General features: G+C 44.5%; 1 protein-coding gene across 1 annotated transcript in view; it reads left to right on the top strand.

Annotated features, from left to right (window-relative positions):
* The window catches only part of HDGFL3 (HDGF like 3), a 39,384-nt gene extending 27,185 nt beyond the window's left edge, over nt 1–12,199 (top strand). The window contains exons 3-6 of the mRNA XM_087744061.1: nt 22–160; nt 1,466–1,624; nt 3,191–3,337; nt 10,831–12,199. Of these exons, the coding sequence (XP_087600187.1) occupies nt 22–160; nt 1,466–1,624; nt 3,191–3,337; nt 10,831–10,836 (451 nt within the window). The 3' untranslated portion in view covers nt 10,837–12,199. The remainder of the gene's footprint in view (nt 1–21; nt 161–1,465; nt 1,625–3,190; nt 3,338–10,830) is intronic.
* The last annotated feature ends 387 nt before the right edge of the window (nt 12,200–12,586 follow it).

The following is a 12,586-nucleotide window of genomic DNA, read 5'->3' as shown; positions in this document are numbered from 1 at the left end:
GTTACCTGTGTTAAAATGCAGTGCGTTCCTGGGGCCCAAAGACCTTTTCCCATATAAAGAATATAAAGATAAGTTTGGGAAGTCGAACAAGCGAAAAGGATTTAATGAAGGCCTGTGGGAAATAGAAAACAACCCTGGAGTAAAGTTTACTGGATATCAGGTAAATGACTTTTGCTTCTATTCCTCCTTATCTTTCTTGTTTTCTTCTTCGAAGGCTTCTTGTCAATGTAAACGTTGTATGAGTGACGTGGAGGTTCCTGGTTTTGGTGGAGCTAGAAAGTTTCACAGCTTTTGTAACTGTGTAATGTAAAGACAACTGTGGTGTTGCACTCTGCGACAAATTGAACTTTAATCGTGCTGCAGAGCCCTTTGCTTTCTGTGATATTCTGGGGTGGTGAAGTGGAAAATTCTGCAGCAGATTTAGTTGAATTAAAAATGGAAGGTTTTATTTACTCCAGTATAAACATGAATAATTTCTGACTTCTTCTTTCTGTTGTTTATTTTTGTATCAGGTTCAGTGTATTTTACACAGACCTTAAGGTCACTGCACTTTTGATTTTTACATTGGTAAGGTATAACCTTTAGGACACCACTGTCAAAGTTGTGAGGGGTGAGAAGGTGGAGGTTTAAGCTGCTGTTAGGAGATAGTAGCTGCTGTACAACAGCTCTCCCTGTTGGATGTCCGGAGCAAAAAGTCGGTGAAGCTGGAGGGGGAGAAGAGTCGTTAGTGGGCTGTATAAACCCAAAGAACATTTCTCATTAAAAAAATGTGGTCCTTTGAAGGCAGAAATCACCTCCAAAAGAAGGCAAACACCTATTACATTATTAGCACAAAACCTTACAAACCAGAGATATGGACCACCTGCAGACAAGCTGCTGCCCCTCTCGGTTCCTGTTTCATATTTTCAGCCCTGCAGATGTTTTGCATACACTTGGGGATTTAAAAAAATCTAGTGAATAGTCTGCGGGAGATGGACTGTCAAAGAGCTCTCAGCCTTCTGGTCAGTGTTTGCTTTTTCCTAACACAGAGATCTTGCCCTTTGGAGGGTTTTGTAACAGCCATCTTCTCTCCTGAATAAATCTTCCCTATTGCAGCCAAAATCTAAAAGTTTCCATAGTTTTGCCCAAAGTAGAACATGCCAGGTCTCTCCACGGAGCAACCCTTAGTTCTCTGGCAAACACATTTCTGTTATTGGATCTTCTGTTTCTGTGTAAACCCTTCAGAACATGCTATCCTAGAATCTGCATCTGATAACTGTTTTCAAGTGGTGACTGAGAAAATTGCCTTTGCAGCCCTTTTTCTTGATAACTGCAAGAATAACCTGAGCTCTTCCTGACTATAGCGATTAAAGCATAAGCTGTCTGTTTACCAGTATTTCTGTCTTCAATATAGGACAAAAATTAAGTAAAAGATTTTAGTGATATTTTTGTTGTTTATGTTATTATTGTTATTGTTCTTTTAAAGGCAATTCAGCAACAGAGCTCGTCAGAAACTGAAGGAGAAGGAGGAAATACAGCAGATGCCAGCAGTGAGGAGGAAGGTGATCGGGTAGAAGAGGATGGAAAAGGAAAAAGAAAGAATGAAAAAGCAGGCTCAAAACGGAAAAAATCCTACACTTCAAAGGTTATCTTCTGAGTTTTTCCATTGTTACCCATGTGCATTTGTAATTAGAATACTGTCCACCTCATGGCAATCTGTTCTTCCTTCTTCAGCATTTTGATTCCAGTACCATAACGATGGTGTTCAAACAGAGGGAAGTCCTCTTGCTTTTGTAGACAGCCTTGGTGAGACAGCAGTTGAAATACTCTGCCCTGTTCTAGTGCCCACACTTTGAGGAGGAGGTGAAAGTATGGGAAGGAGTTCAGAAGGGCTGGAAAGAAAATCCATGCAAACATGGATTGATAGGTTTGGTCATCTTAGATAGGTATTTCCCCATGAAGAGCAAAAAAAAGCCTTAGGAGTGTGCCTCCTGGGAGACATGAGTTCAGGTTTGGTACCTGTCTGGGAGAAGCTTCCCTCTCCTGTCTCCAGTGTGAGTGCTCCAGATGCCATGCTAAAAGATATGGCAGGGTCAGGTGTGCTCAGCTGCTCCCATTGTAGCTGAGTGTAAAATACTTCAGTGCAGGATACAGAACGGGAGGGAGAACTAATTCATTAAGCAGGGAGTAGGGCACTCAATTTGTAGATAAAGTACCTGCATTGTAGTACCTACCTGCCCTCTTAATGTCTAAGTAACAGCGTAGATGAGGAAGCTAAGGGTAATGTGTCTCAGATTGCCTCATAATGGCTGGTGAACACCTTCACCTGAGTAGTGACAACTTGGGGTTCATGTGTGCTTCTCACTTGTCACCTGGGTGAAAGGGAGCAACATTATAGTCACTTCCTCCAGTTCTGTGTGTGCCTCCAGGTCTGTACTTTGCTTACAAAATTGTGGAAAGTGTGGCAGAGTCATGTTCATTCACATTCGTGTTATTCCTCTCTGAAAGTGAAAACTAAACGAAATGAAAAGAAGCAAGCAAACAATCTGATCCAGGCTCAATCTGGGAGAGAGCGGGAGTTTTTGTGGTTCATCCGCTGAACAAAATGTATTAAGTAATTTCACCCCCTTTGTATGTTTTACATTAGAAATTCAGGTCTGGTCTACCATCTTCTTTCCAGAAGACTCTGGGCAAACCGAGGATTAGGAAAATGGTGGCTTAATGCCACAATTTATCCTTTTGTACTGTAGAATTGCATAACATAAAGGGAGCAGAAAAGATGTATTGGTTCCACATGGCTTTAATGTTAATATATTAAAGCTGACAGCACTAAAAAAAGTATGGAAAGCAGCTCTGCTAATGTTATTCTCATTTTACATCTCTGTGTTTAATCAAAAGTTTTGTCAAGCTGGCACCATCTGTTCCATTAACTAACAAAACCTACAGGTGACCCAACACTAATACCCATCTCCTATTACTGCGTCTGCCTTCCAGTCAATTGTGCTGCCAACCTGTGCTGAACACAGAATTTCTCCTTTTGCTTCATTGATGGCAGTAACTCCCACTACTTCACCTGAAAAACGCTTTTCACCCCATATATCCTCCCCAATATTCACCTTGAACAGGGAAGCATTCCATATACATTTCAAAAGTGTCTTTCTATGACTGAAGCTCAGTCTTTACTTTTTAACTTTGTTTTTGATCATTTTAGAAATCCTCCAAGCAGTCACGGAAATCTCCTGGAGATGAAGATGATAAGGACTGCAAAGAGGAAGAAAATAAGAGCAGCTCTGATGCTGGGGACGCAGGCAATGACACAAGAAACACTTCTTCAGATTTGCAGAAAACCAGTGAAGGGGTAATCTTCTGTTAATATGATTCACTTCCCGTGCAGTTTGCTACTGGGGGGCTTTGGAGCTAGGGGTGAGAGGCATTGCGTTGCAGTGACCGGTGCATACCGCATGCGATCTTTTTAGGTTGCATTTCAGTGCACAGAATGTGCCTAGAACAGAAACATGGGCGCGGTCCCTGCACTGGTACAAATTTTGCTCTAGAGAAATGACTGAATGAGAAAAGATACTATAAGCATTATTTTTGTTCCAGCACTTGCATGGATGTCAGCTGAGAGGAACTGCTGAAAACCATGAGCTGGAATGATGCAAAATTGATGTGAGAGCAGAATCGGACTGTTTGCGTAATGCATTTTGGCTCACTAAGCAGTGGGAGGCTGCTTGTCCTTTCACAGTTGTTTAAAATTTGTGCAGTCCCACTGACTTCTTTGGAGTTCATGAGGGTTCACGTGCACTTTACAGACTCTGCATACTGCGGGTTTTAGGGCAGATCCTGCTTGGGACATGGCCTTCCAAGGAGGGGATGTACAGTCTGCTCCAGAGCAGGTTCACATGATCTCCTTGTATGTTTGTGTCAGTTGTGTGTTCATATCAATATTATTTTGTTGTGACCACAACAACAGAAATGAAGGTTGCTGAGCAGGGAAATTGGCACGGGAGTTGGTTAATCGTCAGCCACCTTTAACAACCACTGCTATTTCTGAGCCTTTGGAGCAGCACAAGCCTCCCTGCTCCAGCACTTACGGCTCAGGCTCAGAACCAATTCTTGTGCAGTTCCCATGCCGAGGCTCTGCCACGTGGCCAGCAGCCGGGCTGGGCTGTCACAGGAGCTGCTGAGTGACACGAATCCCCAGGTGTGAGAGGCAGCCAGCCAGCACAGGCTCTCATCTGACATTGCCGGGGTGCCTTAGCACCCAGCTGCGTGCTCAGCCTCAACCCTTTCTCTCAGAACACAACCTCTGGGGAGCTGCTGTCATCTCCCGCTTAAAGACTCCCCCCAGAGCTGCTTTTCCCCTCGTCTCTCTGTGGTACAGTGTGTGTGGTCTGTGGCTCTTCGCCTTATAAAGGCTTTGATTTATGGCTCGTGGGGTCAGGAAGATGATATGCCCTGACCCTCTCCCATTCACTCTGAACAAGCAGCTGGCTTGAGCCAGAGACTGACACGAGGAGACATGCCTTCCCAGCACCTCACCCACAGACTCTTGAGAGTCTGGGGCTGCTTAGTGTGGCGAGTGCATGGTGTATGTGTTGCCCACGTTCCGGCTAGTGAACCCTGTGACACTTTCATATCTTCAAATAGGTACTTGACTGAGAAAACTGGCCACAAGGTCCATCTGAGGTGGCAACAGCTTCAGCAGGGCAGTGACAGGAGATACGTCTGTGAACTTCAGGCATGTTCTCCGTGTAAGGACCAAATGCTTACTGAGTTAGGTCAGTCACAGATTAAGTGGCTAAAAAGTCACATAGGGTGCTGGCTTTGTGGCTGGTGACATTCAGATAGCTCTTCCTTTTGTATGTGACATGCTTGTAATCGCTGGGAGGTAGAGTCCAGCATGCTAGAACGTCATGGCGCTCTGCAGCGTTTTCAGGATTGCGGATATTTCAGCCCCTGTGCTGAAATGCCATCTACAGTCTCTGTGTCCTTCCTGCCAGCACCAGCTCCACAGAAAAACTCACAGTTAACATCATTGTCATACCCATGTGAGGAGTTGGCTCTGCTCTGACTTCTGCAAGCCCAGCACTCGGGCTTGACCTCATACTTCAACAACCAGTCTTTAACTGGGTCTTGGATGCTTTTAAAATTATGGGAAAGGTGGAGTTTTAGTAGCATGTACTAAAGAGAGATGCAGAGATGGTTTTAAGGGCAGCTTGAGATAAAAGCACTGATGAGTTTGGAGAAATTCACATCCTGATCCAGATGTTTCACCTTGGGCATTTCTGCCACAGAATCAGCATTTCCCATGTAAATCCTCTTCAGCGTTTCTTTTCATTTTGTCTGTAGTGCAATTCTCTTTTAGGACCAGGAGGGGACACTCCATCTCCTTGCGTCCTCAAAGCCAGACCGGGTGTCTTTTTAGGCGGTATGCCTTCATCAGACACAAGGCACTCGGGGAAAGAGTAATCGGATTTTTTTTTTCAGTTGGTGTTAAACAGCCAGTCACACAGCATGTGTCTAGATTGACCTCCGGGAGTGCAGGTCCTACAGCCATGTTCTGCTGGACATCCAGACTGGGAGGCTGCCGGCGGGCATTGAGCTCCTCCAGCCCGTGCACTTGGACTTCTCTTCTGTAGAAAGGAAGGTCGAAAAAGACCAACACATCTTGCCGAGCTGGGATATGGTCCTCTTGTTCACACGCATGAATGCAGAAGAATGTCTAGGTCTGCTAAAAGACAGCATCATAGATGATATTATGGTGTCTTTAAAATCATTTTGCTTATGAGAAGAGCGTTGGACCACCAGCACGCAGCTTGAAGACGATGGGCTTCCTCCTCCCCGGCGTGCAGCGCGGGAGCCGCACGGCCGCCCCTCGCCTCTCCAGCCGGGCTCCGGGCCGTTCGCTGGCCATGAGATGGCGCCAAGAGCTCGCCAAACCGAGCAGGGGGTGCAGACCTGCTGCCCCGCCAAGGCAGGGGGCTGGGGGCTGCGTGCGACTCACGCCAGAAAAGAGTTTGTTTCAAAATAACTTGTAGAAAGGTACCATGAAGGCGAAGAGACAAGAAAAACAAGAGTTCAGAGCCCTGATCTCACGGATGGGCATGTTTCAGTCCCAGGTTTTGCCACCGTGACCGGCTGCTTAAAAGATGCCTGGTAGTGGAGGCTGGGCAGGGCTGTGGAGGCAGGTGGGCAGAAGGCTTCGGGCTCAGCTGCCCTACTCGTAGTGCTCCCCACGGGCTGCGTCCTGCAGAGCCTTTGCCTCCCGTGCTCTGCACCTCCCAGGTCTCTGACCATGCAAGAGTTGCCTCAAGGACACAAGCAGCTTTTCTCTTAATAATCCTAATAATAATGAGGTAGTGATTATGTTTTACAGTGCCTGGACTGCAGACTGAAGACACATCACCCCTCTTCAGACCAGAGGGAACCTTGCCATTTAATCACACGCTTACCCTCAGCATTATGGGGATCTTCTTGAAGGGTTAACGGCTGAAGTCAAATGATTGCAGGAGCACCTTCACCTATATTTTTTAATGAAATTTCTAACCTCCAGGTGGTAGAGGAAAGCTTGAAAATGTGAAGTGATGGCTTCCTAAAGACTCAAAACCCAGAGCAAATAAAAGTACTTCCAAAGCTGTGATATTTTTTCAGCCGATTTCATACTGTTCAAAGGCTCAACTTGTGATTTTTTTTATACCCGGGGTTGACAAAGCTGCTTTCTTTTCTTATCCCCATCCCTTAGTTTCTCAGCTATTCTTGAGGACTCCAGGCACTCTCAATGGAAGAGACATTAGCTTCCTCAGACTCAGCCACAGTTTATAATTGTGTCCCGCCACTACCTGTTTCTCAGGCTCTTTCCCTCACTGCTGTTCTTTGGCTGATTCTTTCCCCAGAAAGATGCAAAGCCTGAACCTAGGGTTTTATTATCAAATATTAATTAACTAAGAATATAGCAGCTAAGACAGCTTGCTCAAGTCAAGAGTCACAGACCCACCCCCACGATAGACCTCTGCTGTTAAACACTAAATTGTTTTGGCTTTCTCAAAATACCACATAAACAGAATATTCCAGTGGAAGGGTAGTCATGGCTCTGTGTTGTTTACTTTCTGTGGCACAAAATTAGCTCGTAAATCAGTGAATTCATGGCAGTAGATTTACATTCCACATTTAAATCTCCAGTGACTTGTGTGTTTGGTTCTTGGCTGGCATAACTCTGAATCTTTATAACTGAACACCTAAGTTGCTTTTTACTTTAACTCCCTGGATACCCATGTAATGACGTTTGAAAGCTGGCCGTAGTCCCTGGCCTATTAGAGAGTATTTGCATGTTAAGGTCAGCACTCAGGGTATGTGGCAAGTTTTTCTTTTGGTATTCGTTATTTTAGTTACGGTCCGGACATTGTGTTGGTAAATGAGGCATTCTCTTCGTATATGGATGCAGGTGGTTGCCTTTCAGGAGGTGAATGATTTTACCGAGTCTTTGAAAAATAATGGATTTGTTGGAAATGAAATACATTTTTTTTGCTCCTGGTACGGCCTGAATATTAAAGTGGGGTAAAGGACTGTGATCTTTTTACTCACGCTGACAATCAGTTACTAACATGGGAGTCAGTGGATCTATTTGTGGAGGCGACTGCTTGCCAGCATGAATAAGGGGATCAAAATCTGGTCCAAAATTACTGCCATCTGATCCTATTGCAATTGGGAGAACATATTTAAAACAGCCTGTGTCCAGGACATATTTTTTGTTGTGATGTTCTTGTGGGGTGGCAACAATTCCAGTTACTGCTGTGAACGACAAGTGTTACGGCCAAACCGGCGAGAGAAACACAGGTTCAGTGTGTCCTTCTGATGTGGTTTTGGGTTGTTTGGTTCCTTTGCTCTTCCTTCTGTACTTCTCAAGAATAACATTGGTTACACTGCATAACAGGTTTGGGCTTTTATCAACATTAAAAGTATAGCATTTAGGGCTCTGTTCAATGTAAAAGCATTTATGTGGGCATTTTTCCAGAAAATGAAAACAGAGTACGTATTTCTGTCTGAATTTTTTTCAGCAATTTGAGGTAAGTTAAAATCTACCCCTCCAAAAAGATAACATTTGTAAAAATGTGTTTTAACTATTGCACAGTAAAAATTGCTACGTAAAAATCAAATAGTGGTATACTCTCTGGTGTAAAGAGGCGTGTTTTCTGCTGCCTTCATCTAGCTCAGGAGAACAGCACTGCTGAAGAAGGCAGTGAGACATAACTCAGGAGAAACATAAATGTCTGAATGCAAGTTGAGATTCAACCAGCCGGTATAGATGAAATATCCCCTTTGCATCTCTGCGTGCATTGAATCCTGTAACCATTTTGACCTCAAACCAACGTGGAATAACAATGATTGTACAGAGCAAGTAAATAATTATCCTTCCGCCCATCCAGCAAGAGCTTTTAAAGCACAGGATGGCTGAGTCAGTTGCCAGACACTGTTGAGGAAGGAATTTTCAGTGCCAGAAAAAACAAGACACTTTGTGGATTTAGTTTTATTCCTTGCTGTCTGTGTTCTCTGTCCTTCAGTTTTATTGATGACTGAAATTTTTTACTCGAATCAGTCAGATTCTGTGCTGTTTCTTTTGTGTGCAGTAGCATTGATCAGCGCGGCACACGTTGCACCGTATCTTGCAGTAAAGCTGAGAGACTTGTTCAAACAAAGATGATGCGAGTTGATCTGTTTCTGAAGAGACGTGAAACCATGGAGACCATGGAAACTGCTCAGCTCTGCCGCATCCTTGCTCAGCGGCTGCCGCGGGAGCCTGCCAGCGCGTGTGCCGGGGCAGGGGGGAGCCGAGGTCCCCGTGCAGCCCCGTGCCCGCGGGGGCTGCCTGCATCCAGGGAGAAGTGCCGACTTCTGGGGCAGCTGGCAGCACGCCTGGGAGACAAAATGTGTGTCGTGCTGGAAGGTGGTACTGGAAACTGTGAAAATCCTAGAGGATGATTTGCATACCTGGCTCTTTGTTGTCCCTCCCGTGCCACACCGTGGCCCAGCGGACCTATCTGTGAGACAGCGGGGAGTGGAAGCATTAATATTCCCAGCGCCCCACTTGAGAATGGCGCCTACCCAGTCTTCTGGCCTTAGCCCAGAGGGGAATTGTTAGTAAGTGCAAAGGTGTCATACTCCCAAAGGACAACTTTCCTTACCGGATCTGAGAGCAATACCGCAGGGACTGACTGTTTCACCACCCATCCTGCCTGTCAGTGCTGGGTAGCAGCTGTCATTAACAACTTCAGCAGAAGGCATGGTTTGATTGACTAATCGTTTGTAGTTGTTTTAATGGGTGTCTGCACTTCCCTCTAAAGGGAAAGAAACGGCAGCGAACCCCTCCAAGCCACGTCTCCAAGCATCTGTAAGCATCATCTCCTTGACTCTTGAAGAGGAGAGAGGTCAATGGAAGTGCGGTGCTCTGGATGAGCAGCGCATTGCTACACCTTCACAGGCAGTTCCTGTAAGCCATCATTACATGCATGAGCATTTTATAATAACCCCTTATCATGTGTCGTTAGTCAGGATGTACCAGCACCTCCCACACGGAAAGTGCAGGTTTCCATTACTTGCTGTTTGCAAACCCCTTGTCGTAGGAGAGAGGGACCGCGCTGAATGAACACGGCCCGTCGTTGAGAGGTGCAGCGAGCAGGCTGGGATCCCAGGCTGCTCAGTGGGCCCTGGTGTGCTCTTATCCTCTTGGACAGAGAAGCATAGTCCGCTACAGCCACGGCAGCACACACAGCAGGGATGATGGGCCAGAGCAGGAGAGAGCCTAGGCAGCAAACTGCTCATGCAGGGATGTTCAAATGTCTTCTTTTCATATTCTCTTCTGGATCCTGTGTAAAATGAAAATTCCGTCCTCCCCAGTGGATTTAACCTGTACCCCCCCACTTATTCCTTGATGTTGGTTTTTTTCTTGGATGGTCACAGCAAGTACGGTACTAATTCTTTCATACTGCTTGTGTGTTGGGTTTCTTTCCGTCCATCAGGGTGTGGGTGCACAGGCGTTCACGCTCTGAATTCTTCACACAGGAGATGGGACGTCTTGCTCAGGGTTAGGTAGTCATGTAGCGTCGCACGTCTTCATGTTGTTGGACAAAAGGAGTTCGTCCCTGTGCCTGTAGATGAGTTTTGCTACCTCCGTTTAATACAAAGAAACCGAGACTTGGAGACACTTGCCACGATCCCGTGAGGCCGGTCTGATCCTGTCCCACTAACGTCAGTGGAAGCAAGAGCTGACCTTGACTCAGTCACGAAGTGGGAGTTCTTCCTTTTCTGTCATCGCCTTACAGTGAACTCCAAGCCAAACCGTTTCCTTTTCAGAAGCAACATTCAGACACGTGAGCTGTGAAAACTGTTTATCTTGCATCGTCCTTGCTAAGCGTTCCTTTGTTTGAACACGAGGGCGTTCTCCTCGCAAGGCGATCAGGACCGCAGCAGTGCCCGAGCTTCTGCGTGAAGCCTAGCGGCGATTCACTGTAGCGGAAAAATGCGAAATTTGGTTGTGTGTGAAGTATAGTGCGAGATTCGGAATGAACTGATGGGGGAAAACAAAAAGCAACCCACAGACATGACTCGAGCTGCTTATTTGAATAAAGCCCTAAATGTTTACTTTTAAGCTGTATTCTTTAACATTTTGTAGTGGTATGTTTAGCTGATGTAACGTAAGCAGTTTTCTCTAGAAAAAAATTCCCGTTCAAACAGACCAGGTGGTTCCTTCTACCTGTGGCTTTGAAGTGTGGGAATACGGCATTAATTATATCAAGTGCGTGGCAGCATGCTCTTTCGTACATTAAATGTGATTCTTTTTTTTTTCTCTTTCAGACTTAACCAACATAATGACTGCTGAATATTAAGGGAAAACACAAGAAGGTTACATGTTTGGTTGTCTAATATTCTTGGATTTGATATGAGTCACCGCATCTGTTCATTAGTATCATCAACAGCATCCCAGTTTGTATGCACATTATTCACATTCCTATCTGTTGTGTTTGCAGAAATGACATTTTACCCTTTTTTCTAAGGGTTACTTTTTGATTTTCATATTATTTGGTTGCATGAAGTTGCCCTTTACCAGTGGCTGAGGTTTATGAAGATTACCGCATACTTGAACATGTTTTGGATTCCTTTTCTAGAAAGAAAAGGTGTAACTCCAAATTATATCATTCTAAATCAGCATTTTTTTAAAAACAAGTAAATCTTAGAAATGAGTCCCCTCCATACAATACTACAATATCTTCCACGTACAAACATGATTTTAAATTTCCCTGTATCCATACTTTCTTGATTTTTGATCAGTTTACAACATAAAAGAGAAATTCTTCTTCAGTTGAGATCACCGCCAAGTTCAATAATGTAATAAAATACCTTTCCTTATTAGAAGTACCTAGCTAGTTATACTCTTACTACTTCTCAAAATCATGATGTAATGTACACTATCTGACTTAGTTCCTATATGTGGAGTTAGTGAAAGTCTTTTTGTGTTTCTTTAGATTAATACAAGGATTTTTTCCAATGCCAACACAATTTGAAATCATTCATTTGGATGCTTTCCATTTTTAAGCTTACTGTGATATAGAACCCTATGGGAAACCAAAAGAAAACATCAATTTTAACTAATGAAAGGCTTAAAAAAGGATGCTGTCATTCTGGCTTTTTTTTTCCTTTTGGAAATAGAACTAGACTAGTAAGTAAGCATTCCAGATCCATTATTCTGTGTACATTATTGTTGCTATTGTGATAATAGAGATTTTTATTTATTTTTATGCCAGCTTTTATTGTGAAAACATATTTAGTCTGGTTTTATCAATCCTTGTTATGCTTGTCCTTGGAACATCTTTTGCGTATTCAAGGTTTGTAGTTGACGAGTTTACTGTAAAAAACTAAAAAAACCCACAACAAAAAAACAAAAAACAAAACAAAAAGAAAACAAAAAAATGTATTGTTTTTACAGAATAAATTTATTGGAATGTGTATTGGGAGTAAGGTTTGAGGTTGTAAGCAACTAAGTTAGCGTCATATTTGGCTTCATACGTGTAATAATGTGAGGTATTAATGTAAGTCAAGTATTAAAGCAAAACATTCTGTTAACATGAGTTGACCATAATAGATACAAGTGCAGGTGAGATCTTTATTTTTTCTGTACTTTGCCTTTTCTGGATAACAGGAGGTTATTAAATTCACCTTGAATGTACTCAAAGTTTCTTTAAAAACATTAGCAGTAACATCGGAGGCTCAGATGCCCGTTTGCGAGCCAGCATGTCCTACTGCAGCCCACCAGCCCTGGGCTCGTTTTCTTGGGAGGACGGACTGGGATGGAGCTACCCCGAACCCTAGCGTACGTGGAGGGAGCCCACGCCAGGGCGGCGGGGCGCTAGGTTCCCTTCTGCCGAGCAGCACTGCCTGCCGTGTGCGGGGGTTCTTTTGGGCCTGCCCCTTTGGCCGCAGGAACCAAACCGCGGGTTCTCTTCTGAGCGCTGCTGGGACCCGCGCCGCGGCGCGCAGCGGGAGAGTGCGGAAGCACGGATTTCTGGCTGCTCTGAAAGTCCCCTTGTGCAGGGTGCAACACGCATGCGCATGA

Source organism: Nipponia nippon, unplaced genomic scaffold, assembly GCF_047370975.1.
Source record: "Nipponia nippon isolate SJK-2023a ecotype South Korea unplaced genomic scaffold, ASM4737097v1 scaffold_9, whole genome shotgun sequence".
In the NCBI taxonomy this organism is placed as follows: Eukaryota; Metazoa; Chordata; class Aves; order Pelecaniformes; family Threskiornithidae; genus Nipponia; species Nipponia nippon.
This window is presented reverse-complemented; position numbering and strand designations above follow the sequence as displayed.